Genomic DNA, 27,760 nt, shown 5'->3' with positions numbered 1-27,760 from the left:
TCTAGAATATCGGGGAAATGAAGTCGAAGAGGTCTCATGAAGGAGAGAGAAAAAGAGAGAGAGAGAAAAAGTGAGAAGAAAAAAGAGAGAGAGATTCTCGGATTCGTTGCGAGATCTGTGTCTGAGCGAGAACGTGTGTGGCGAGAAAGAACAGAGAAGTGTGTGAAGAGTGATGAAGAAGGAAAAGAAAGAAAAAAAAAAAACGACAGATATTACACGTATCAGGCTCACAACATTCACAGGCAATGGTTGCAGAAGCGACAGAGATAGAGAGAGGGAGAGAGAATGTAGGTAGAAGAAGAGAAGTGCACTCGCGACGAGGATGATATCCGAGAGGTTTCCGTGCGATTCCGCCGCTTGAATTCGCGTCTGCTGCGCGTCGCAAACACGATTCGAGAGGTCTGTACTCGACAAATTTCTCAAAATTTCTCAAAAGCTCACGCACGCAAACGCGTCACTTGATCTGACCTGGACGTTTTACGAGCGGAATAACGAAGAGTATCAAACGATCGGAAATTCGGCGTAGAAATTCCGGCGTCGCGTTCCGCGGGATAATCGACAGCTTGTCCTCGCGAGTGCCGCATGCAAAGAAAAGCATCTATCGTGAATTTGCTTGCGCAAACATTTCCGTGATCACTCGGAGGCATCATCGATCATTCGGATCTCAAGCTCTCTTACTGCCGGGAGGTCTCGATGCGGACATTCTCTCTACGCGCGTTTTCTTCGCAAAGTTCGTGACGGTCGGCAGAGGCGAGACAAATCCGCGCATTGAGCAGAGTCGAGGAACAGAGCGTGAGAAACGGATCATTCGTGAAAAGATATATATATATATATACGCATATATATATATATATATATNTATATATATATATATATATGCGTATGCAACACAGGCAAACAGGATCGTATGAACAGAAAGTAAGAGAGAGAAAGAGAGAGAGAGAGAAAGAACAAACGTACATACATTCGCACAAAAATGGACAGATGGACGCACACATAGACAGAGTTACCTATGTAGCTGGTGACGAGGTTACGGAATTTGCGGTGATTCCCCTTAATCTCAGGCAGGTCCACTTTTGGTATTCGATTTTCGAGTTTCGATCGGTAGTAGTAGTAGTAGTAGCAGGTCAGATGAGGTCATTGGGGGTCGACACGGAAAGAAGTGCACGGGACACAGAAACATCAACATTTAACCAACTCCGCATATAATATGTGATCATGTATACCGGATTATATCGAGACGAACGACAAAATCATAGGGACTGCCGAGAATAGATAGACATTAAAGATAAAGCCAAGGGTACATCTAATTTTCCGAAACGTGTCAAAGTTTGAAACACAAAGCGACTCCGAAGCGATTTCCCCTCCTGTCCATCCGGGGATTCGTCCGTGTATCGGTCGTGGATACCGCGAATCGCTCAACTATACCTTCGTTCGAAATCAAATCTCGTTACACTACTAGATCGAAGATCCCGCGCGGCTCGCGCCAATCGCGAGCCGTTGGTTGGGCAAACGTCGTTGTGTCCAATTAAGGAAAACCAAGGAAACTACCGATTATACCGCGACGACTTTTCGCCGGGTGCTTTCTCTGGGTCGGCGCGCGCGCGCGCGCTGTCAGGTCTGTATTAATCTACTGATTAAGATTACACCGGCGAGTACAGGTGACGGGTGATCTCAACGAAACGCAAACGTACGTAACACAACAACAAACACATCGCATGATACAATGTTGAGACAATACACAAAGTGTAAACGCGAAGATGGTGCGAGAAACTTAATCGTTATGAGTAAAGATGGGGCGGTGTGAGTTTGTAGTTAGAGGAACGATGTCGATATATAATGTATGACAGTACACGTGACGGTAGTAGTAGTAATGATTGATACAGTAATTGTAGTAGTAATAGCAGTATATAGTAATAGATTAGGTAGTAATGGTAGTACAGTGGTATTGGTTATGCCGTGACAGTAGTAGTAGTAGTAGTAGCAGTGATGGTAGTATAGTATAGTGGTATCGGTGGTGGTGGTTAGTTAGTAGTAGTAGTAGTAGTAGTAATAGTAGTACAGTAACAGTGGGTTATAAGTAAGTGTTCTCGGGTGGGCTTATAAATGAAATGAAGTTGTAAACAGCGAAAATGTTTATTGCAAAATATATAAATATGTACAATGGTGCCCACGTTCAGTCGATAGCTGAATATTTTCACAATAAAAAAAGATCTACTTCTCTACCGGTAAATTCTCGCTCTCGCACACTCTCGCACTCGTCCTCAAATTAATCGTACACCCACGCGCGGTCCTACTTGCTACTGTTGCCAAAAATATATATATGTATGTATGTATGTATGTATGTATGTATATATATATATATATGTATATTTGATATATATACATATATATCCCACAATATTTACATCGCAAAGATTCCTCTCTATGCAGGTATGTAGCTCGCACGAAATCGATTTCAAGAGCCTCTCTATAGAGGAAACTGTTTTGGCACTCTTTTGTTCTGCTTTCTACAGGCAGTTTTATCAATTCGAACCACTTCGATGTGCGTGTGTAACGTGTGTATGTATATATATATATGTGTGTGTGTGTGTGCGTGCTCACGTGTAAGGATGTACATTTCGTGCGTTCTACTATACCTTTTCTACCAATATGCTCTAATGGACGAAAAGATCAATGATTGCTTTGGCGCATTGGTAAAATCGAAACCTTTCCCCTTGAAAGTCATTTACTCCCTATGGTAAAAAGCGGGGGGGCTCTCTCACGGAACTTTGCTCTATGCATGATATTATCGATCAAAAATTCAATTCATAGAAATTAGATCATGACGATTCGTGTATTAACAAGTGCGTACGTATTAATCTACGCTATAAACTAGACCGAGAGAGAGAGAGAGAGAGAAAAAGTCAATATGGCAGCAGGCAACGGATCTTTAATTGCGTCATCGTACGTGCAATATCCAGCGAGATACCGCTATCGAGACTAGACACGTATTTCTAAGTCCGAAATATGGCTTGCGGGATGAAGTCTAACATATAAGTCCGCGAAAACGCCGATGGACAGTTGCCGCGACAGTGTGATATCGATTATAGAAAAAATACTCAGCTATACTTGTGGACACCAGTGATCGATCATTTTCTCTAATCTTTTCCCGTGAATACTAAAAATATATATCGAAACCAAAATTTGTGCGGAGGAAAATATGAAATGCGCAATGAGGCTGGATTGGCAAAACCAAATCTCGTTAAGGAACATAAAAAAAGTAAAATAAAATAAACAAAAAGAAATGAAAAAAAAAAGTTACATACAATACGTGTATTGTGTTAGCAATTAGTTACACCAAAACAAAACCCAAAAATGATCAACTGACACTCATAAACCCAAGATGTCTCTTATTCACTGATCCTGAAACGAATGCAGATATCCAAAAAATTCTGCGTCGGATCGAATTGAATTATGTTGAATTGAAGCTTCGCGTATTCTTCCTTTTTACTTTGTTCTTTGATTGAAGTCGATAAAGCACGGCCGCGCAGTTCCGATTTGCGATGATACTTCGTTAAACTATACAAGGCACTGACAGAGCAATAAAGTTTTCTTTTCTTCTTTTCTTTTTCAATACAACCATAAGAGATCGATGCGAACGTCTGGATACTTTTTTTTTGTTTTTTCGGATATCCGCATGAAATACTCTCGTCGCATTCTCTGCAGTCACTCAAGTATCTTAAAACACTATTCGTAATCGTTAGAATATTTTCTCTGGACGGCTAAAAATCTCTGTCTGCGATAAAATTTGCAAAGGACAAAATTCGAGTCGCTCGTCTAACGCTTTCAACATTTTCAAGACGTGTGATGAGTATAACTAGATGAGGGAATTCATTCAGATTTGGAATCGCATCGGCATCGATCCCCTGATAATACGTACGATTGATGAATTATTAGATACTTTTGAAAGCTAACGTTTAGGCTCTCATCGATACCGACTCGTTAACGAATATAATTCGTCACTCATCAGCCAAAGGAATATGTATATATATATATATATATGTATGTATGTACAAGTAAAATCGAATGGACGAGTCACACGTTCCGTAGTAAATTGTAACGAGAAGGCTGAAAAATATATATCTCTAGCTTACGGGCTTACTGCTCTATATGATGATTGGAATATGACCCTTAAATAACAATATATAAGTACCTTACTAATTACACGGTAATGATAACAATATGACAATAGATATTCTAAGTACCGGTTTTTGAGCTTCATCACTTAAAACAAACTAATTTCACTCTACTCCCGTTTCTCTCTTGCATTGAGTCTTTGAAATATGTCTCAAAAGCGTCAATAGAAGTTATACGTGTACGTAAATATATATATATATTCGATAGCATTGCGTATGGTTGAATCACAATACCGATATCATTATCGTTAACAAAAGAAGGGACGGGGGCGGTTTGTAAATTTCACTACTCCATAATTAAAATATTTCTAATGACTAGCTAACCTAGTTCGAGTTTTTATATCTCTTTCCTGTCTTATACTTTTGCGAAAAAGTCGATTATCTCTTTTCATTCGTTTTTTTTCTCTCTTTTCTTTTTTTTTAAGATGTGACGAGTTGGCGTGATCAACCAGAAGACAATGGCTACCGGTAGGTGAGTGAGCGTGAATTCACTCACGAATTAGTGAGCTTTGCTGAGTGTTAACCTTGTGGTCAAAGCTGCTAGGACAGGTTGATTCGGATGGTACTTACGTGACGGTATTTTCTTGAATACTGTCTTGGCCATAAAGTCTTGAAAGCGTTGCGCGTAAAATCCTGGTCGGTGAACCGATACGGTATCCTGCGAAAGCGAGAAACGCTCTTTCTATATCACTGGCGACATTGGTCGACGTCGACAAAAGTTGAGAGAGAGAGAAACGGAAAGAAGGAAAGAGAGAAAGAAACTGAATTCGAACGAAGAAGAATTCGAGCCTATGTATATATACATATATGTATATCTTACTTACTCCGTCGTGTATCATTGATTTCCACGTATGTTCGAGCTTTTTCTTCAGCCTGTAGCTCTGCAGAATGTCGATAATGCCAAGGAATAATAAGAGACGTTCACCACGTGCGTTCCTGGCAGGAATGCCGCCTGAACTGTTGGGGCAAACCGAGAAAGAGATGGGAGGGGAGGGAGGAGGGCAGGGGAAGAGAGGGTGAGAATGAGAAACGTATAAATGTGAGATTTATTCTAATCGAACGACACATCTCTCGACGCAGGTACGAGCAGGCCGTATAAAATACGATACTTACGGTACATCATCCTCTTCGTCTATCGGCTCGCTTTCAGCCTGAATACTCTCCATCGCGGTACTATGAGCAACCAACCTTTGACGGTTTATACTGCGTGATCGATTCAAAGCGGCGGCGCCTATTCTGTCCTCCCTCTCTTTTTCCCTCTCGACGTGAATGAATCCGCCACTTTCGCCTTCCCCTTCCTCATCGGCGCTCGCCGATAATCTTTGTTCTTGCTGCAATGTATAGCACAATGCAAGATGCATAATATAAACATTATCGTCGATATCTGGCGTGATAACGAAGGGGGAGAGACACGCATTTTACACGATCACTCACAGCTTTTTCCTTCGCGGCCTGGTCGAGATTGTGAATCCCGACGAGCAGCGAGTAATCCATGATTTTGAAACTCTCCAACACGCGACAATCGCGCTGAATAGTTTTCACCAGCGCGCCGTACGTATCGGCTTCTAGAAAGATCCCCTCGGGATGGTGTTCGATGAAATCCAGGTCTTTGTACGTCGGAGAAGACTTCGAGCGCTCTGATTTCGATGCCTGCAATTTTCAATCGCGATTATCAACGCGATATCGTGAAGTTGCACGTGTCGAAGAAAAATTATATACTGGGTGTTCTGGACCAATAGGACAAACTTCGTAAAGCGTGAGGGGACAAATTGAGAACGAATTCTCGAATTATTAATTAAAGAAGCCTCTATACATGGCCATTTTCAATAATTAATAACTTGAAATCTTACGTGTTGTTTGAAAAATGGCAGAGGACTTTTTATTCACCTCAATTCGTTCTACGCCCTCACGAGATTTGTCTCCGTTGGTCTGGGACACCCTGTATATCGTAATATTACAAACCTTTCTCTTGTACGTCGATCCTTTCAGATCATACTTTTGATGCAATTTTACGGACGAGGGTAGAAGATTATTCATAGCCACTAACCTAACATTCTTACTATTACACCGATAGCAATACAATCCAAAAAACTTTGGCAACAATGTTCTTGGATTCTGATTCAGATTCTGCGGAAGAAGAAGAACAAGGGAGTTCGACGTTATCGAAGACGGCATTATCCGAAGTGTGCGAAGTAGCAACGCGTATTCTAATTGAGCTCTCGTGGGAACACGTACCATGTAATATCCTGGAAGTAGAGTCTGTAAAAACTCGCCTTCTTTGTGTTGTACAGTCTTTATGATAAATTCATCGTCCTCCGTTAGATAAAAGATACTCCCACTAGCGCCAGGATTCGACAACTCACGCAGCGGCGCGCTACACATCGACATCTATATCGCAAGCGTGGAGAAATTTCGCCATTAGCACACAAAAACCTCACACACAGCGACAGGCATGTAACAATATTCACGGGCTGAGAAAGATCTCTCTGACGGAGCTCTTACTGAGCCCGTTTCCTCTCTCTCTCTCTTTCTCTCTCTCTCACCAAAAAGTCGTCCGGTTGAATGCCAAAGAGATCCCTAAAGTAACGAAATGCAATGGGCGCGTAGTTCTTAAATTTGAACTCCGAGAAGTGGTGGGCCGGAGTGTGATTCGATCCCTCGCTGGGAAAGTTCGTTGTCTCCACTGTCATGAAGTCCTGCATCAACAAGTCGCGCTCGGGCTTGCTCGCAAGACCACCGACCGCGTGCTGTATGCCCAACTGGATCGATCCCATGATCTGTGTGGTTTGGATCTGCGTGCGACACAAAAGAACGTATGTTTAATCTGATATTTTATTCGGCTCTTGCAATATGTGGAGAAATTCGATTTCATTCGGTTTCCGCGAGTTAGCGCCACATGTTCCTCACGCATTTATTCCCGGCGTTTCGCCAACATTTCAGTTCACTTCTTCGAAGAGAGGAACGACCAGGAATTTAGAGAACTAATTTCGTTCCTCTCCGTGAAGAAGCGAACTGAAATGTTCGCGAAACGTCGGAAACGAATCCATTCCGAGAGACGCGATGCTAACTCGGAAGCCAGATTAAGCAACACATATTAACTCATTGGGAAGGTCTCGTTCGAGCGATGAAGTCACACAGATGAAACAGTTCCGTCGATATAATTGAATTTTCCGTTGCCTGGGGACCGGGCGAAAACTCGGCTGTACGAACGGAGAAATTCCTGTAGGAAGTTTCTATTCTGCGTCAATTGCTCCCGGGTGTCCCAGCCGAGTTTAAACGCAGCCGAATGTTCACACGAATGTTCTCTCAGTTGTAATAACAGAGATATTTTCCGTCACCGAGTTTTCATTTCCTGTCACCGAGTCTTCATCTGGACGATCACGTAATTGCTCATTAGAGCGGAAACGTGAAGATTTTTAAATACTTTCAAATTAAAACATTTCCACCGTTCACGAGTTCATGCTAGAGGTCGCGAATCTCGTACTCTAACGTGAACTCGTGAAAAGTGGACATTTTCTAATTTGAAACTATTTGAAAACGTTCACTTTTCACGTTTCCGTCCTACACGGGAAAAATATTAATAAAAATTGTAATAAAAATTACCACAAACTTTTGTAATGCTGGACTGTACTGGAATTATAACTGATATCATGACGTGTGTCGCTAACTTTAATGATGTATTTCCTGAGTACACATCACTAAAGATTACAACGCACGTGATAACTTTAGTCATAATTCTGGTACGGTTCAGCGTCGCAAGATCTCGTGTCAATTTTCACCGCAATATTTTCCCCGTGTGTAAGGAAAAATCACGTGATCGCTGCCCCAGGCCCCCATTCAGTCGGTAGGAACTGAGTTCGTTATCTTCCGTGCACTATTAGCGAGCTTCACTCGGCGAGACAGCCTGCAACTTCATTCGCGTGGCGGAAGGCTCCAAGGATGAAACCGTCCGTTAGAATCTCTTAACGTACCTTCTTATACGTGATTTCACCACCCACACCCACTCTCCGATGGCCGATCTTTCTTTCCCGTTCCGATTTGTTTCTCGATACCCCCACGGGGGCCTTGCCACCTGTGATGCCATGTTGCACTACTGAGCTCTGCAAAAATAATCGTCGATGTATCACTCACGACGCGTCCAACGTGCGTCTCGGCTGGCGTTGTATCGCGGTTACACATCGCTCTAATTATTATTACCAGATACGGTTCGACTATAATACTAAATTGTATACAACACTTCGGGCACGAAAGCTTCAACCGACGAGACACCGCGAGACCAGCGTTACGCAAGACCGAATAACGCGCGTCCACGTATCGCCGAATGTATTGTCCGTTGATACTCAACGCCGGTGTGTATAAGTGCACAAAGAAAAAGCTGTCCCCCTCCCTTTCCTCCCTGACGAAGTCACTCGGAGTCATTCGAGTGAATCATTAACTGATAATGGTGTTTGTGAACGCCGTTGTTTTTGCCGCTGTTCTCTCGCGAGACTGTGCGCGCTCGGCTGCATCCCTGACACGAACCGTGAACCGTGATACTCCCGAGATAATGATTCGTAATGACTTTTCGTTTCTCGCCGATTCGTCTCGTGGACCGAGCCGTGCGAGCCGCTCGGAATTCGACGAGCCGTTTTTTCCTCCGCGAATTTCGCCTTCCCCGACCGCGCGTTCGGGAGCTTCGCGAGCGCGCTGATCACCGATGACGGGCAAATTGACTGGGGCCGGGTCTACAAAAATAGAAGTGATTCCGCAAGTAAACACAACGCCACCGACGCGAGTACACACCTGGTGCGAGACCGGCCGTAAATAGAAAATTAGAGGGAGCCGATATAATTCGCTATTGATTCGCTTCCAGTGAACGCGGCAATCTCGCGAGGTATGATTTATTCCGCACACGATCCCTTTTTTCCTATTCGGGGAAACGCTAATTTCGGTCCGCGGCGCGTTGACGTTTAAATTCAGGCGCTGCTTAAAATTTAACGGGCCGGCCACTCGCGGACGTAATTGCGATGTAAGAATGTAGCGATCGCGATTAACGGCGTACGCGTAATACGCGGATCCGCGACGCGAAAGCGGAACAACGTTAATGGGAAAGAATTAAAGGACCATGAGAGATTCAGCGGCACTTTGTGAATCGGAGCGACACGCCTCTCCGCCGATACTTTCTTTCGAAAAGTACATTTATTCGGAATGAAAGTTACGTTACGTTCGAGATAGAGTGCGCAAAGAACACGTATATATGTGGAAAGATGGAACACTTTATGGATAATTAGCTTATTACGGGACATAAAAATTGCGTTACGTTAAAGTTATGTCGGTCGCGTTAGATTAAAATTATATTAAAGACATTACGGACACGGACATGCGATACACGATGTAAAATTGAGATCGCAACGCGGCTCTGGTGGAAATTTATGCAGTTTTTTAGATGGTGACGCAGTTATCGTCTAGTACTAATGTATTCTCATTAGTTATGAGAATACTGCGTAGAAAATGGACGAGAAGTTGATTAAGAGTTTTATTCAGGAACACTTCCAAAGCAAAATTGCCCATTTCATGAATAGCAGGCTTACTTATTAATCAAATAGTTTTTTTGTTCATTTATTGTTCTGTTCTCGTTCAGTAAATTTCAAGGTTTAAATTTTGCGTATCTTTTGTGCGCAGGAACTTCAGGAAAAACGTTACATCTTGATTGAGATCCCCAAGTAATTTTACTTCTCAGTTACTAAAGAGAAGTTAATAAATTGCCGAGTAACTGCTCAAAAAATGCGTGAAATTTCCAGCAGGGTGTTCGGGCTAATTAAATTGCGCGATGTTCACGTCTCCTCTTGAAAAAATGTCTCGACAACGACAAAAATTATTATTTAATCAGCTAATGATCTTTTTTTCTACTTACGTCAAATGCCGTTGTTTTTTCTCCGCTCGACTTATCTGTAAAAGAGTTGCAAATGCTTAATTACGTAGAACGGTATATAACATGCGTATATATATATATATATTTATGTGTATTCGATAATAAACAGAATATGTAGTAGATAACGCATGTGCGTGCAACGTACGTGGAAATGAGGCGGTACGCAGAGTACGAGCTGCCACAATCGAGGAATTCATCATTTCTTTCATCATAATATTTTCTGTCCGTGAAATTATTCCCGAGAAGGAAAGAGAGAGTAGAGATATAATGCGCGTGTGCAAATATACGGGCGACACACGCGCACACACACACACACACAAACATATATACGAAACGTTGAAAAAAGTTGGCGCCAAACTTCCGTATTACGTAGTACTCATCGAAACACACAAAATAATCTGAATAAAAATGGGCCAAAAAACTTGTTTTGAAGATGTAAGAATATTATTTTTCACTTGATGAATGTATAATTTAAAAACGAATGATTTTTGAACTCATGTTTATTAATATTTATTATATTTATTATTATAGTTTTAAAGGTTAATGGTTAAAAAACTTTTTTTTTCTATTTTTCTGTGATCCTTTTTAGTTTCTTTCCGCGAAAAATGTGAACAAATGTTTTTTTTTTCCTTCGGTTTCCTTCCACGAAAAAGTTGAAAAAATGATATTTTTTTAATTATTTGTTACGTTTATTGAAAAGGAGAGAGAGAGAGAGATACAGTTCGTTATTTTTTGTTATCGGTTCATGCACTATTAACCGCGTATCACCCAAGTTGGAAGTACACGTTAAAATAAAAAGCCTACATAATTACGAGGGACACTTCGAGGTTAGTAGCTCGAATTTCGAGGAATTATCACGTACCACCTCCAAATTCGAGGTGCTAACCTCGACATGTCCCTCGTAATTACACAGGGTTTTTATTCCAACGTGTACCTCCGACTTTGACGATGCAGGAGTAACACTGTAGACGAAAAATCTTGTCTTCGAAACGAATGACTTTTAGCTCCATTTTCGTAAAAGCTGTTTTGTTTGTTTAATAGGTGCTCCTAAAGTTTGACGGGAACTTTTTTACCTGGTACGAACATCCCAAAACATACCGACTCAAGATGAAGTTCCGATGGGTCGCGTGATCGATCGAGTTCGGGGTTAATTCCCCCGAAAACGTGCTTCGAAAACCTGAATATAACGGAGGCGCGCGCGACAGAGACTTTCGACGCGGCATTTTTGCACGATCGATTCATCGGGGCCCATTTCCTCCTCGCGCGCGTGCGACGCGGTGCGAACGCACGTTATGCGTCCCGGTTGACGATCGACGAGCCTTCGGCGACGACGGGATATGTCGGCGGATGAAGCGTATAATAATATTCCGCGTCTACTTCCGCGTACCTCCGCATTACATATTCGCTATTAAACGTAACTATTTGACCTTTGCAGCGTGTCACTATGGCGCTCCTTTGCGTTAACGTCGGAAATAATCGCGTGGCTTCACGTATGCTATTGCAGATTATCCGCGTGCCGCGTTTAATATTGCGTCTCGCAAGCAAACGGAGGAAGGAGGAGTATTCAAATACTGATTCCTCTTGTTTAAAACAATACACCTTTGTCACGTGGAAAAAAAGTTCGGTCGAACTTTTTACCTAAGGCATCTGATAATGAACAAATCACAGCGCGTTTTGATCGAAGGAAACAGAGTTCTCGGTTCTTGTGAATTAAATTCGGTTTTTACGATCAGAAATTAATAATAATAATGATAACTTTATTTATTCCGGGCAATTTGCTAGATAAAGTATAACGATACAAAAATAAGAATTAAAAATAAAATTCCGTTTCCTTCAACCAAAACGCGTTTTGGTTTGTTCATCGTCAAACAAACAACAGGTTCAAACAAACAGCCCTGTTTTTCCACGTGCAGTGGCAGTGGAGAATCGTAGAGCACTTTTACCCTGACGAATTTCAGAACGCATTCGGCAACCGACAGGAAGATTCATCTTCTGAGAATCACTAAAACACCAAAGCCCATATTAATAGTCGTAACTTGAAACGAGACATTCAACTGAGTTTATAATTAGAGATCTGAGTTTCTCATTTGGATTATACGATTCACGTCGCGTTGTATTTGTAATCGCGATGTCGCGGAGGAACTCGTGTCAATTCAGATCTCGGCGTGTCATTTGAGACAAGTTTCGGGTAACGATTATTAAACTGCACTGAGAGAAAAATATTTCTAATTATGACCATCATGGTGGATGAATTATAATCTGGGATGAGCCATTTTTTTAATCAGTATTATTACCGTAGTTTCAGCGATAATAATATTACGCGTACATCGCTGCTGCAATTTTTGTGATTAAAAGAGTGTAGTCGAAGTTGAAAATAACTATAATTTCTCTCGGTGCGATATTAATTCAAGTTACCCAACAGGCCAAATTTCGCCATCGGACATATGCGCGTTGCGTAATTCATTGGGAGAGAAAAAAACCACCGTAGCCTCACCGCCGCTGGACTGTATGACGCAGCACGTCGATGAATTTTAAAAGGAAGCGACCGTGTTTTTTGCCGCTTGTGCGCGCCGAACACGAGTTCGGGGGCACAAAGACACACACACACGCTGTGAACCGCCAAACCATTACGGCGCGGTCAATCGGCGGAGTGCGAGCTCTGAGTTACGGCGTTATCGATTTGGACAGCGCGCAGCCGGCGACAGGTAAAGGTAACAACGACACGTGGACGGTATTTAGGGAGACACCTATGGATCGCAACATACACAGACATACACGCGCGAGCGCGCATGCAAGTACACCGTCGCGTCGTCGTGTGATTATCGAATGAGAAAAAAATAGCCGGCAGGACGGAGGAGCCTGCGGAATACGATGAGAAAGAAGGGTGCAACGAGTCAAGATGTCCTTACATAGCCCTTTATTTTTAACACCCCGGTCTGCCGTTGTGAGCCGGCCTCTGGCTCAGACGATCACGGCGATCTTTGTCCGGTCGAAAGACGTTCTCGCAACAATGAGGACCGAACACGCAGCGCGTCAGCCCGAGAACGCCCATTATCGGCGTCGTTAGCGAAATTTTTCGAAAAGCCGGGCCTCCAGTTTACGCGCGATGTTTATCGGAGGAGACCGCGGTTCGCGCGTATAAATAACCGCGAATCCCAAAACGTGCGAAACCGCGCGCGCAGTGACAATCGTGAGTTACGTAAATGCCATTTACACTCTCGCGTCCCGAAGATAACGGAGGGATCCTTCGCACGAGGGAACGAGAGAGGGGACACACGTCTTGTCCGCAATTTCTCGTTGCTCGCCGCTCTCGACGTTTGAATTGAATTTTTTTGGTGCTACTCTGACGCTTTTACGCGGAGAGAAGGATTTTCCTGGATTTAGTTACACGTTTGTTTGACTTGGGTTTACTTAATGTAAATAATGTAATTTAATATCAAATATCATTTGGTTGGCATGAAAATGTTGTTTCGTTAAAATAAACCATTGTTGCTTGATAGAAAAAACAATATTATTCAGATGAAATATTTCGTTTTCAAGAGAAAACATTTATTTGATCATATATTAAATAAATATTGATTCATCGAAATACAAAGTTGTTTAATATTTCTCTAACATAGTATTATTTCTTTGAAATAATTTATTGCTCGTGACAATCATTATGATGTTTGTGTGAAAATACGGGAGAAATATGTTATTTGACGGTAAAGATATTTATCGTTTGAAAAACTAAATATCGTTTGTTGAATCAAACATTCGTTTGTTTGCGCCCTTTTAAAAGACAAAATTGTTTCGATGAAAGAAATTTTATTAAATACAAGAAAATCTTTTTCTCTAAGAGGAGATGCCATACGTGAAAATTTTACTGACAAAATACTGATTTTCCTCTGCGAAGTTTACGTCTTATTGGCTGCACAGAATTATAAATGCTTCTACACTGAAAGTACGCGGGGAAAATGAATTGGAGTATTGCTCAGTATGCGGCGAAAATGAGTAAAAATTTCCAAATGACATCTCTAACTGTCAGTTAGCGTAAATATTTACCTGATAAGGAAATCCTGTAGCTTATACGTACTGAACGTGTCAATGCTCCGATCAGGAAAATTTCAAAGAATATTCTTATGCTTTCTTAACGAAATTTAGAGACCTAAAAAGATGTGAAAAATTTGCAGAAGAATTTTCATATGTATTGGCTTGATTTTTCGTTAGATGTGAAAGAAAAAAAACAGAGCGTGACGTACTCATCGCTTTCATACTTATATCGAATTTACGTTTATGCAAGATCTATATGTACGAAAAACACAAAAAGAATAGCGTGATCACATCAATATTTATATAACATTTCGAGATCACCTCTAAGTTATCAAATTCGTCAACGACCTTGGTATTTCCTTAAGGAAAGTTTGCAGTAGTAACTTAGTAACTTAATAACTTCTCTCTTGAATCTTTAATTCTACAAATTTCACTTTAATGTTATTTTGAGTCATTTTGACGCTAAAACGGCGAAAACGGGAATTTAGGATATCGAGATCAAGGTAGGGGTAAATCATATTATTAGAATTGTGAAATTGAATTTATTTTGCTATGCTAGCTCCTGTGTTGTAAAATGAAAGGTTTAACACAGGGCCGAAATTGTCGACTCGGTAGAATCCGGAGGAGTCGGCCGTTTCGAGCGATATACCGTGTGCCGCGCGCTGACCCTCGCTATTTTTACCGTCCTTAGGAATAAAGAGGAGCAAAGAAATACGGACATACAGCGGTCTCGCGTGCGCACTCTGTCTGTCTGAATTAAGACGCCCGCTGAACGTAGGAAGCAGGAAGAGGAATTGAAACCGCTGAATATACGCGCGATATGACAGTGTTCCCACATTATAATTCAAGCGCGTTCAAGGATAAAGCGCGAGAGAGACGTTGCCGCGGTTTCTTCTATCCACCGAGTCGGATCGAGGCCACGCGAAGAAGAAATGAAAAAGACGGAAGGGGGGAAAAACGGAAGAAAAAGCTGGTAGAGTTCAGCGGAATTGCTTATTCCGCCAAGTGGCTTTGACTCGCGGCGAATAAACCCAGGCGAAACACGTAACTCTGTGAGAGATTTTTCGTGGAGGAAGTCTCGCCCGATAAGAGCGACGGGAACCTGTTATCGGGTACGAAGAATACGTAGGAGCGACAACTTTCCAATCCGCGCTCCACTTTTCCGCTCGCTGTTTCCCGTCTCGGAGAGGAAAAATTCACACGTACACACGACACCGTCGCAGCGGCGATAACGAGCGAATGTTATCTCCATATCGGAATGTAAAGAGCATGACGAGGACGATGACGTTATTTCTCTCTTGGCGGCCGCGTGCACGCGAGTTACCGCGTGTTATTTTCTCTCCAGCCAGCCAGGCCGATGCCTATCGGCTGTCAAATGGCGGGTTGTCAAGCTCGGACACGGCAAACACATCGCGACGCGTCGAGTCACGGCGATCATCATCCTTCACGCTCGTCACGTGTAACGTAACACACGCACACACCTACGCGAGTTGCAAATCAACATCCCCCGGAGTTTACGAGTAGAATAACGCGGGGGCTGCGGCTGGGAATGTGGACGAACGTGCGCCACCCGGTCGGCGACTTTGAGACTCGAACTTGCCCTTAATCCAGCTGACGCCGACGACTCCTGGTATTACGTTTACACGAGCGTACGGGGAGGAGGGGGGTCTCGCGTGAAAATGTTCAAAGCCGCGTCCGCTGATCAGAAATGACTGATCTCTTGAAGAATACTTCGCTAATATCGTGTGGATTTTCGATTTTTAATACCGAGTACTTCGATGAGCATCCAATAAACAATCCCTTGAAAAATAAAAATTAAATGAAACGACTGCGAAGGCAAAAGTTTGGGAATTTGAAATAGTTTAGAAAAGTATCCTTCGATTAAAAATGATTGACGTCTCGGGGAATGTTTCACCGTCGGAATTTTATATTTTTAATATCGAGTATCTCTTTTGATGAACATTTAATAAAAAATTCGTTAAAAAAATATTACGAGAAACAACTGGTAAGATAAAAATTTAAAGACTTGAAATAGCTTCCAAGCGCGTTCTCCGAGTGAAGATGACTGATGTCTCGGGGAATATTTCACCAGCATCGTATAGATTTTATATTTTTAATATCGATTATCCCGATGAACATTCGATGAAGATTTTGTTCAAACAAACATTTTGTGAAGCGCGACTGAAAAAGTACAAATTAAAAAATATGAAATACTTTAAAAGCGCGTCCATTGACCGAGGAGATGATTGATGCGAAACTCGAAAAGTATTTCAACATCGTATGGATTTTTAATATCGGATATTTCGACGAACATCCTCCCCGACGAAGAGAATTCATTCAAACAGAAATTACATGAGACGGCCGAAAAGATAAAAATTTAAGGATACGAAATATTTTTAAAGCGCACCTTTTGGACTGGACAGATGGTCGAGATCTCGGAGAGAATATTTTATTGGAGCCACGCGCGCATATGGATTTTAGATTGTCATACCGGTAATCCTTCAGATGAGAATATCGAATGAAGAATTCGTCGAAATAAAAATTATGTAGAATGATGAAAAAGATAAGAATTCGAGGACAAGGAATATTTTAATTAAAAACTCATCTTTTGACGACTCGAGGTGATTGATGGATGATGTTTATTGACACCGTATTTTAAATTTGAATTTTCAATTCTCAACACCGAGTATCTCGATGAGCATACAACGAAGAAATCGCTAAAATAAAAATTACGCGAAAAGAACTGAAAGGATAAAAGATAAAGGAAGATTTTAAGCTGCAAACTTGGAAGAAGCGCATCCTCCGACCCGAGATGATCGATATCTCGGAGGATACATCACCGGCGCCGTATGGATTTTAGATTCTCGGTACCGAGTGACTCAGGAAGCTGAAAGGAGAGCTCGCCAAGATAAAATTAACATGGAACTAGCAACAAAACAATGAAGATTTAAAGACGCGAACGGGGATTCCGCCAGCTCCTCGTGAAAACTTTACAAGCTCATCCTCCGACTCGGGATGATCGATACGTCGGAGAATATTCCGCCGGCGCGATGTAGATCACGGATTTTCAAGGAAAGCTCGCTCGGACAAAACTTGCGCAAAACAAAACCGGGAAGATAACGTGACTGGCCGCTCGTTATGTTTCTAAAGTAAAGTTTCGAGACTCTTTTATATTTCCGATGTTAAAATTCCTTCGTAATTACGTAATGCGGAGCGCGCGGTATGGAAGAAAGTGTGTCATGCGTGGAATACATTGTCTCACAAGAGGACGCGATAAATCTACCACCACGTTTGAATCGGTTTGAACATAATACAAACACAAACACACACATAAACACACATCGTATATCGCGTGCATGTTTAAACGCTTCAAATACTAATTACCGTCTCGACGAGAGATTCTCATTAGACAACTCTGTAATTCCCGGTTGTGTCATTTGTCCTGTCATCGACGACTCTTTTAACGATGACGAGGTGCGCGCGCTTCGGCAAAGCGAACGATAAACCGGAGTCTCGAAGATTTTCTCAAAAAGTCACGAGGCGAAAGTTCACGTTTATGCCCGGTGGACGCGATCCACGTTCGTCCGTGCCAATTCACAGCGATCGGCAGCCGTCAGCTGTCAAATCACGGCCGATCAATCAACAAGAAGCGGCGACGCGTCTTGCATGCGTACATGTGTGTGTATGTGTGTGTCCATACAGCCTTCGATACCCGTAATCAATTAAATTCCCAATCCGCCTCTCACGCGGCCGTCTCGCTCTCGCCAACGGAGCCAAAGAAATATCTAGCGGAAAGCTCGACTCGCAGGTTATGTCGGGATTCTCAGAAAATGTGAGTGCGTATGTGTGTGTGCATGTGTGTACGCGAGCATCGTCCGTCGCGATCGATCGCTCCGAAAATTCGAATCGTTCCGAGAAAGTGCGGAGCGCGTCTCCGGCGGCGCGCCTCGCCGCGACGACCATCGCGAAGACGGGAGCTCTCACGTCTGAGCCACTTTGTAGGTCGCATGACACCCATTAGCTGTCAAACCGTAAGACGGCGGATTAGCGGGCTTCGATCGGCCGCGACGTGCTCCCGTCGTCGGCGATCCCGTCGCGGCCGAGCGATCGATGACGCGCTTGTGCACGGTCGCTTGCGCGTTCCGTCCGGCGGTTCGTTTACGCGGATCGTCGCCGAGCGAGGAACGACGCCCGAGCGCGACGACGCTGCATCCGGAGTCGGTCTTGCTTTCTCTCTTTCTTTCCCTCTCTATCTTGCTCTTTCTCCATCTCGCTCACTTTCCCACACGCTACACACACGTTCTCTTTCCCTCTCGCTCACTCGCTACCTCTCTCTCTCTCTCTCTCTCACTCGCTCTCACGCGCACGAAGTATAGGTTAGGTCAGTACCGAAGGTCGACGTCGCGGACGCGGTGCGCGTACTCTGGACGGTGCGGGGTACTCACAGTCCTCCTCGGCGGACTGCTCCGCCCGGTGATCCAGCATGGGTGGCGCCGACCCGGAAAAACTCGTCTCGACCACCTCGATCACGTCCACATTATCGCCCGAAGCCATTTTGCGTGCGTCGCCTCCGTCCGATCACGCACTGACTCAAGCGCGGCGGTGGTGGCGGCGTCGGCGGCGATGTTGTTCGCTGCGGTGGTGGTGGTGGTGATGATGCTGATGGTGGTGGTCGTGGTGATGACGATGATCTCCCTGACAGTTCCCCGTAGTAGGTGACTCCTCGATTGTCGCGTTCTCGCCGACCCGCAGCGGACGCATGTTTCGACGACGACCCGCTGTGTCGCGCGCGCGCGCGCGCGGGCGGGCGGCTCCCCGTCGGGAATTCGCCGCGATCCTCCGGGCGATTATTGCGCGAGCCGTCGGCCTCGGCGTTCTCGTCGTCCTCGTGGCGGGATCTCGCGCGGCATACCGCGTAACGCGCGTCTCTGCCGCGAAGACTACACTTCTCTCGTGGCTGCGGCTGGCACGACGGCTCCCACCAGCTCCGAGAGGTCCCCGAGAGAGCGCCTCCGAACACCCTTCCGTCCGTCGTTTATCGACCGGACGGCGGCGAGCCGCGATCCTCGCGCCGTCTGGCGGCCGCCAGGCGAGTCCGATCCTCGGCGCGAGAGCCGTTTGAATTCTCGCGCGCGCGCGCGCTGGCGGCCGAGGTCAAAAGAGCGGTCGAGATAATTGGGGAACTTGAGATTGGGTCGCGGGAAATCTTCGGGGGATCTCGGGAAATTGGTATCTCGAATTTTGGGAATTGCTGAGCGGGCGCGCCCGGGTGTCGCCGAGTCGCCACGGAGTTGCCGCTGATTTGACTCGAAGAGCGCTCTCGGTCGCGGGAATGAGGCTTTGATTGAGATGGCGGCTGTGATTGCGATGCGAATACGCGTTGGTAGGTGTATCTGAATGTAAATATAATTTAAATTTGAAATATGTAGTTACTTGAAATAGGCACGTTGCTTTATATTTTATCTGCGGTAAGTATATCAGGTAAGTATTTCGTGTGACACAACATACACGCGACAGACGGACGAGTTTATATTGTTGAGCGAAGAAAGGAGGTTTCTTATCGACGTACCTTCTATTAGCGACACTACTGTGAAAGATGCACAGATGGCACTCCATCGCAGTGATGAGACGCTCGCTATCCTCTTACTATGATATAATAAGATAAATATCCGTAAGGCACACACACACAGATAAATTTAATACTTATCATAGCAATATAAACAGGTTTAAAACAGATATGTACGTAATGTTTAAGTATATATAATACATAATATAGAGACATATTAATTAAATATATTAATTAAAAGGTTTATCTTTATATCTCGGTAATAGTGATGTGTAATGTGCTCTTAAATTTTTTATCTTTAGTTATATTCAGTTATTAATTTAAATATTATATATTCAGTTATTAATTAAATATTATAAGCAAGGAATTCTCTGTCTTTCTGATTCTTCCTGATATCGAATTATATATGTTCGTATACGACATTGTAGCGTTTATACTTTTTATAGTCAAGATATTCCACTTATATGACATTTATATGTGAAACTCTCTGACAAAGTAAAGATTTTATAGACACAAATCGATACTAGAATAATTTTAGCTAACCTCACCAATCTTATACGTTTTCATAATGAAAAAACCCGAAAAATTTATGAATAAATATCTTCAACGCGCGTGGTATGTCCATTATTTCGACTACTTCATAAACCACGCAAATCGATAGTGCTTGAAAAATGGCAAATTTCACTTAATACAAAGTTCGCTAATGACAGTTTACAGCGAGATTTGTAAATTCCTACGTTTATGATTGCTCTAGGTGGATATAAATATTTCGCGCTTATTATCCACAAAATGTATTTGTATAAAGAATAGATCTTTAAATGCATAAACATAACAGTGCGCTTGGTAAGTGTTTGTCGATCGGCCGACATAATTCCTCGTATTATCGTGTTGTTTATTTTCCAGCCGCATTATGATTAAATTAAAAGGGCTCCTGGGCAGGATATTGCTGCAAAGAATATTGCTGTTGGGCATCAACGGTGCGATCGCACGTGAGATCTTAACTGGCTATATCGAGTACAACAATCAGGTTATATATCTCGAAGTTTCTCGAAATTTATCAATTTCTCTCAATTATCTCAATTATAACCGCACTATATTAAGAGAAAAGATCGCCGCTCAATATTCGGCTGCAAATACGTTGAAAGTTTTTTCTCGATACGAGAGAATTTGAAAATGTATCGGCTCGCCTTTAAGAGTGAGGTCACTTCGTGTCGAATTGCTCGAATTCCCGGAGATTATAACGACGAGCTGAATCAGTTTCCGTTTCGTCGGAAAACAAATCGCGCGCGGGACACGGCGATCAGTCACGAGCGTTGCGTATCATTAATTCATTATGTCGGCCGCGCTCATTACGGCACACATCGATCGCGCAAAACACTCCGTGTATAAAACGTTTCGCTTAATGTGTACCTGGACAGACGAGATTTATGCCGCGGAACGTGTAATTAATTATCAAACTGCTCCGCAAAACTTCCGTGACTCGCTTGCGCGGTGCCTGTTGCTCCTCGTCTCTCTCTCTCTCTCTCTCTCTCTCCATCTCTCTCTCTCTCTCTCACTTCCGCGTGAGAAAATTGATAGTAGCGGCTCACTTTCAATGAAATCTCCCGTCCGGACCTGCAGTTTCGGGCCATTTTTCAATTGCCTTTCGGCGAAGGTATCTGAGAAAGCGCTTGAAATGAAATGCGCACTTCGGATATTCGACACAGGATATTCTAAACGGCTTAGCTTTCGAATTCTCTAAATTTTTTATAGCGCAATTTCAGAACTGGAAAAAATTAATTTGATGAAAATATATAATATCGCCCATTCGGAATAGCTCAAGAGTGAAACAATCAAATTTACACAGAAAAAGTAACTCTGTTCCTGACTGAACAGGGACAAAATAAAAATTCGGTGACAATAAATGATATCTCTGTTATCGCGACTGGGAATATTCACATTCGTGTATTCATATTCAGCTGTATTAAAACTCGATTAACACAACTGAGAACTAACTGCGTAGAAAGCTCCTACAGGAATCTTCCTGTCCCTACGATCGAGTTTTCAACAGGCAAATTTTCAACCCATAGTAAGTAAATACTTCAGTCGATTAGAATGGATATTTTTCTTGAAATACATATTCATTCTTTAATTTCGAACGAAACTCCGCTCGACAATTCAGAGTGAGTCCACAGCTTGTGAAGAATTCAATTTGTATGAGTGAAAAGTCACTCGAATTCGAGCGATTCGGCATTTTATGTTTTGAATAGACTAGAATAGGATCAACTTTATTATGCTCTAGGATAAGTCCTGCAAAAGCAACAAATGTTACAATATAACATAAAATGTAGGCATATAAATATAGAGGCGATCGCCGTGGGAAAAAGAAAAATAAAGAGTATAGTTTGCAAACAAATAATCATAACGAGAAACTAAAGTATATATAATGAGGTGAAGATGATTGCCGATTGACTAATGCTTTGTAAATAAAGATAACGACTGAAAATGGCTAGACTGAAGGATGATAACGAGAGCTTTTTAACCCTTTTAGTGCCGGGCGAAAAAGAGGTGCTTATGCGAAGATAACCGGCCGATTTTACTAGGATTTGGTAAAAGGCTCATAAAAACCAAACGAAAAGCAATATTTAAAAATTATTTATTTTAATTCTCTCGTAATGAAATTAGACTATTTATAACGTATTTTAAATTTATTTTGATAGAGATCTCTCGCAATGCGAATAGTAAAGCGCTACAAGGTGCGGGCCGATATATCGGCTCTGGCACTTCTCGCCGGTGTAGCAGGAGCCGATACATCGGCTCCCGGCACTAAAAGGGTTAATGGCCGAGGGCAGCGAGTCCCAACTGAGTAATGCCTGAAATTAAAGAGAATTTACGAAAAATATTTGCACGATGTCTTGGTGCGTCGAATTTCGAAATAATTCTGAGCGAAAGCAGGGGCGAGTAAGCAGCCAGACAGGGGCTAAATTCGGAATCGAGTCGCACCTGCGAGCCGCTATCTCTTAATTAATTACCGGCGGCTTTATTTAGCCGACCTACCCATTGTTGCAACGATCGTTATCGGCTCGATCGGCCGCGAGTGCGCGACCTTCGGCGCGGCGGGCGTTAGATCACTCGACCTATTCCACGCTGACCTTAATTCATTTGGCAAAAGGACGCGGTAGACTTTTGTTCCTCCCCCTCCCCGTTCGGCCGAAGTATCGCCGCTCGGAAAGCAGGCCACTTGCCACGCAACGTCGATTCCGCGGCTCGAACGTGGGGAAACTTTAATTACTCCGCCGGCGAAACGAACTTCGCCGTCGCGTTAGCGCGATACGCTAACCTTGTGTCTCTCTTTCTCTCCCTCTCTCCCTCCCCCTCTCTCGCTCTTTCTCTGCACGAAGGCGCTCGAGTACATGCGGTCGGTGTCGTATCGCCGAGCCGGGGAATCCGGCGACAGGTACGCGTACACCGAAGAGGAGTAACGAGCAGCTCGTTCCTCCGGTCGGAGCTGAGTCATCTGCGGGACGTCAAGATGCAGTCAGCGGAGAACAGAGAGAAGAACGAGCGGATTTCACGGTTCCGCGGCGGAACGCGCGGATCCAGCCGTGCTGCTCGCTGAATCACGCCCGGCGAGCTCGCTCTCGCGATGAAATTCGTACAATTGGTAACATCGAAAGAAATTCCAGATCAGTACTTTCGTCCTCGCGCGAACCGCACGACGGCCCTCGCTCGCTGTGCGAATCGACGACACACACTCGCTGTCGAAATTAAATTCATGCGTTTGAAATCAATTTCAGATCGATATTCTGGTTCTCGCGAGCCGTGCGATTATTTTCGCTCCTGAGATTAAATTTACACAACTGATGAAATCGAAATAAATTTCAAGTCGGTGCTTTTGGTTCTCGCGAACAATTGCGACAATTCTTCCTCTCTGAATCGGCGACGAACTTGCTCTCGAGATTAAATTTATACATTTGACAATGTTGAAAAGAAATCTTAGGTGAGTATTTTGTTTAGTAATTCTCACGAGTCATATGCGACAGTTCTCGTTCCTGAAATTAAATTTATACACATAACAGAATTAAAATGAATTTCAGATCGGTATATTTGTCCACACGAGTCACACAGCGACTATCACGCGTTGGATCGCATTGTGATTGCCGAACATCTCGCGTTTTTATCTTCGTATCTCGGGAAAAGCGCGAATCCGTGGTTTTCGGCGGAAATGCGGAATTGTTGTTCAGGAGATGCGCTCGGAAATTTACGACCGGCGATGAGCGACTAATAATAACGGAGCGTCTGTTACGTGATCGTGTGTAGCCAGATAATCTTACAAAAACAGATCTGTGAACGAGGAAAATTTGATGTTACGCTACCGTATTCTCTATATAATACGCGCAATTCCCGTCGCGCTTATCCCGACAAACACTGTGCGCGAGCTACCAGACAGGTACCGCGGTTGGCGAGCATTTATTATACCCGACCGAGCACAACTTTCGTGTATGCATAAGCTTAATGATTACATTGTACACTACATATGATGTCTTGTTTTGCATTCCCGTCTAGAAATATCGCGTGAAATAATAATGAATAATTCCCCAAAAACGAACGACCTCAGAGATAAGCGACGTGATAAGCGATGTGATCTCAAAGATCAATATCCCGTATAGATACGTATATGCAATAGCAAGGCGCGTTACGTGAATTAATGAGACTATTGTTAATTAATATATGTGTTTACGAATGAGATTAATCATGAAGGCAATCGCGCGTGATTGAAAGCAACTTAGGTATTCCGAGCAAGCAAGAGTTCCAGACGCAGATCCATCGATCCTTATTACCACTTTAGATACTTTCGTTCTATTATTTTATAATAATAATAATCTTTATTTATGAGAAAAAGGGAGTCTTTAGCATATATGATAAAATAATAATTCCGTACATGTGCAGAACATAAGGAAGAGAAATAACTGTTAATATATATGACGAGAAAAATAAAAAGTTAATTAATTAATTATATCAGTATATGAAAGAGAATTGAGAGATCGCACGCAAAGTAGGACCTTTAAATATATTACTGACGATGAATAGAAGAAATCAACCGAATTAGATAATGAATTCGTAACAACACAAACGATTTACATTAGAATACTTTCCGTATAGCGAATTTTTCCGGTTTATGCTGTAAATAAATAAATAAATATAAAACGACCTCGGACGTAACGGAGGAACGAAGCTATCGATAAGCGGCGATCGAACGTGTGACTTACGTATAACGCGATAAAGTCTTGCGGAAAGTTTTACGACCGTCGTCGAGAGATCCCCGTCACCGATGCGTCGAACTTACCGCCACTGGTAGGGAAAGTTCTCGCCGAGACGGACACAAAGGAATCGTTTCCACGACACGATCGCCACGCGATTCGTACGAGTTGTCGAGTTGATGATGTTGTCGATGGTGATGACGATGATGATCGATGTACTGTCGATCTGTCCGCCGGAGGAATACTCGCACGATCGATCGCAATTGGCGCGGACGTTTCGCTTGTGTGCTCGCTCTATACTCTATACGCTACCTGTACCTACCGCTACCGCTACCTGCAACGAAGCTATCTGCTCTGTCGCGCGGAGTCGCACGCGTTTTTATTAGCGCGCGCGGCCGGAATGATTTGTGACGACGCGAACTGTGCCGCGTTTGTCGGCGAGCAGGCGGAGCTGCTCGACGGAGTTCCTCCTCGACGCAGATTCTGGACACGACAGCCGACACAAAGATGTCATCGTCAAGATGAGAAACGAGGGAAACTTCCGATATCACGCCGCGGAAGATGACCGTTCGTGCTTTCAGAGACCTGAGGAAGCCTATCTATCGTTGCGTACCGTTTATAATGCGACGGATTAGACGGATAACAATTCCCTTTGTAACTTTAATTTTCATTGGGCTTTGATTAAAAAATTCCCTTGCGATTAAATTAAATTTATACATTAAGAATTTCGTATAAGAATCGAAATGCTGAAATACCAAATAAAAATGTGAATATTTGTGGACAAGAAGAGATGCGGACTCGAAGTTTGAAGTTATTTGATTACGATAGTTATGGATCAGTAACTCTCGCGTTCGCGAATAATGTAAACGGGAGAGCCGAAAGGAATGTGGAAGATCTAAAGATCGTAAATGGGGTAATATATACTGCTTGGTTAGGGATTAAGGGAATTTTCAGCAGGATTCCAGCTCCTTTACAGTTTCTTATCGAATGAATTACGAATTCACGGAGTGTCTGTTGTAATTCAATCGACGAGCACTTTGTTACTTTATGTTATGCATCGTGAGAGACGTTAGACTTGATAAAGTTAAACACGAGCGCACGTTAACGTATAAAGATGTCAAATTTCGCGTCCTTACCCGTAAGAGTACTCTCACGGGGCTTTGTACGGAAAAGAAGAGACGAGATCCGACCCGTATGAAGGTACCGAGCTTTCTCGTCGCAAGAAGAAATTTACGATTTTCTGCATCGACTTCTGTTAAGCTAACATAAACAATCGAAACGGGGGATATTGAGTGCTAATTAGATGCTAATTTAGTGCTGTTTCCTCGATTTTAGTGTTCGAGCAATTTAGCAAAAATTGGCGTCTGAAAATGGGGATGTTAGCTTACGTAAAAAAGAGACATGTGAACACATATGTACATGGTTACGATATAAATTAATACGACATTATGTAATGCAATGAAACATAATACTTCGTTATGATGCAACATATTCGATCTGGATTCAGAGTTGGTACCGCGTCTTTCTTGGATTTGTTTCCGGCGATTTGTGAACATTTCTGCTCACTTTTTCAGTGAAAAGAACCTGAAATTCCTTGATATAATATAATATAATGTATAATATATACAAAGGTATATAATAATAAATAAATAATATATGATATAAATCTAGGAACAAACATGCATTTGTTAAAACCAGAAGTGATTCAGCCTATATTAATTCTAAATTAAAATTTGACAAAAAATTAATAAAGTATACTAAATCAGAAAATCGATTAAATGCGCATTTAGAAATATAAATGGTATTTCGTGTATTTTTATATATTTTGAAATGTTTGCGCGACGTTACGTTCTTGTATCATCGGCATTTCATATGTTGTGGGCGATAAGCAATCATTCAAGTACAGGTTGCTAAAACTACTCATGGATAAAATTAGATAAAACGGCGAATAAAACGAAGAATAAAGCGACGTTCATAAAATTATAATCAACGTGATTTATAATTCGACGTGAGCAAACTTAAAGATACATCCCACGTGACAAATTTCGAACTTGACACCTTCACGATGAGGTCAAACGTCGATCGAGATTAAACGAGAACTTTCTGTTAACGTAGGAAACAAGTTTTGCTGAAACAGCAAATTGTTAATATTGTGACAGCAAAAAAATCTGTTACACGGAAAAAAGAATTTTAATGTTGTAACAAAACACCGTTGCTACAGCAATAAAATTTAGCTGGCGTAACTAAATTATTTTGCTGTCCATATATCCAGTAAATAGCAATTAATATAAAATTTTTAACAAATTTTCTGCTGTCCAAGCAAATTTTTTTGCTGTCTAAACAAATCCTTTTGCTCTCATTATATTTACAAACATTTGCTATTCTAGCAAAATTTGTTTCTTCCGTGCAGAGAAATTTACGAATACTTACCGGCAAACACATGCCTTGAACGAGCCATCAATCAATTCTCATTGTCGATTGCATCAAACACATTCACACACACACACACACAATTTACGAGCATCGCGCGCAATAAATCAGAACGGGTCGGAGTAGCGTGCGGAATTGACTCTTGAGCGATAAAATTGTTTGCTGAAAATTAAGTGCGATGAGCGCGAAAAGGTGACAGGGAGAGGAAATGTCTCCGAAACCGAGGTGATTTCATCAACTCGCGCGCATCACGGAAAGACAGAGAGAGACGCAGCGAGGTAGAGAATAAGAGAGGAAGAGAAAGATTCTACTATAGAAACTATGCGCGGCGCGCATATAATCGCCTGATATCGAACACTCCTCTTCACGACGGAAGCCGCCTCAATAAAGTCTCGACCCCGAC

At 42.8% G+C, this 27,760-nt stretch overlaps 1 protein-coding gene across 11 annotated transcripts in view; it reads right to left on the bottom strand.

Annotated features, from left to right (window-relative positions):
* The window catches only part of LOC106741044 (phosphatidylinositol 4-phosphate 5-kinase type-1 alpha-like), a 43,906-nt gene extending 24,037 nt beyond the window's left edge, over positions 1-19,869 (bottom strand). For 4 of the 11 annotated variants that reach the window (XM_014612658.1, XM_014612631.1, XM_014612642.1 and 1 more), the window contains exons 1-11: positions 18,567-19,868; positions 10,072-10,106; positions 8,150-8,278; positions 6,722-6,970; positions 6,414-6,566; positions 6,141-6,305; positions 5,613-5,828; positions 5,292-5,509; positions 5,003-5,135; positions 4,749-4,836; positions 1,011-1,073 (exon numbers count right to left, since the gene is read on the bottom strand). In XM_014612658.1, coding sequence (XP_014468144.1) covers positions 1,011-1,073; positions 4,749-4,836; positions 5,003-5,135; positions 5,292-5,509; positions 5,613-5,828; positions 6,141-6,305; positions 6,414-6,566; positions 6,722-6,970; positions 8,150-8,278; positions 10,072-10,106; positions 18,567-18,675 — 1,558 coding nt within the window. In that variant the 5' untranslated portion in view covers positions 18,676-19,868. Of the gene's footprint in view, positions 1-1,010; positions 1,074-4,748; positions 4,837-5,002; positions 5,136-5,291; positions 5,510-5,612; positions 5,829-6,140; positions 6,306-6,413; positions 6,567-6,721; positions 6,971-8,149; positions 8,279-10,071; positions 10,107-18,566 lie in introns of all 11 variants that reach the window. The other 7 variants (XM_014612612.1, XM_014612622.1, XM_014612682.1 and 4 more) reach the window with 5 other exon arrangements.
* Positions 19,870-27,760: the final 7,891 nt, after the last annotated feature.

Source organism: Dinoponera quadriceps, unplaced genomic scaffold (assembly GCF_001313825.1).
Source record: "Dinoponera quadriceps isolate SergipeBrazil2010 unplaced genomic scaffold, ASM131382v1 scaffold71, whole genome shotgun sequence".
Lineage (NCBI taxonomy): Eukaryota > Metazoa > Arthropoda > Insecta > Hymenoptera > Formicidae > Dinoponera > Dinoponera quadriceps.
Note: the sequence above shows the minus strand (reverse complement) of the source record. Positions and strands in the feature narration are given on the sequence as shown.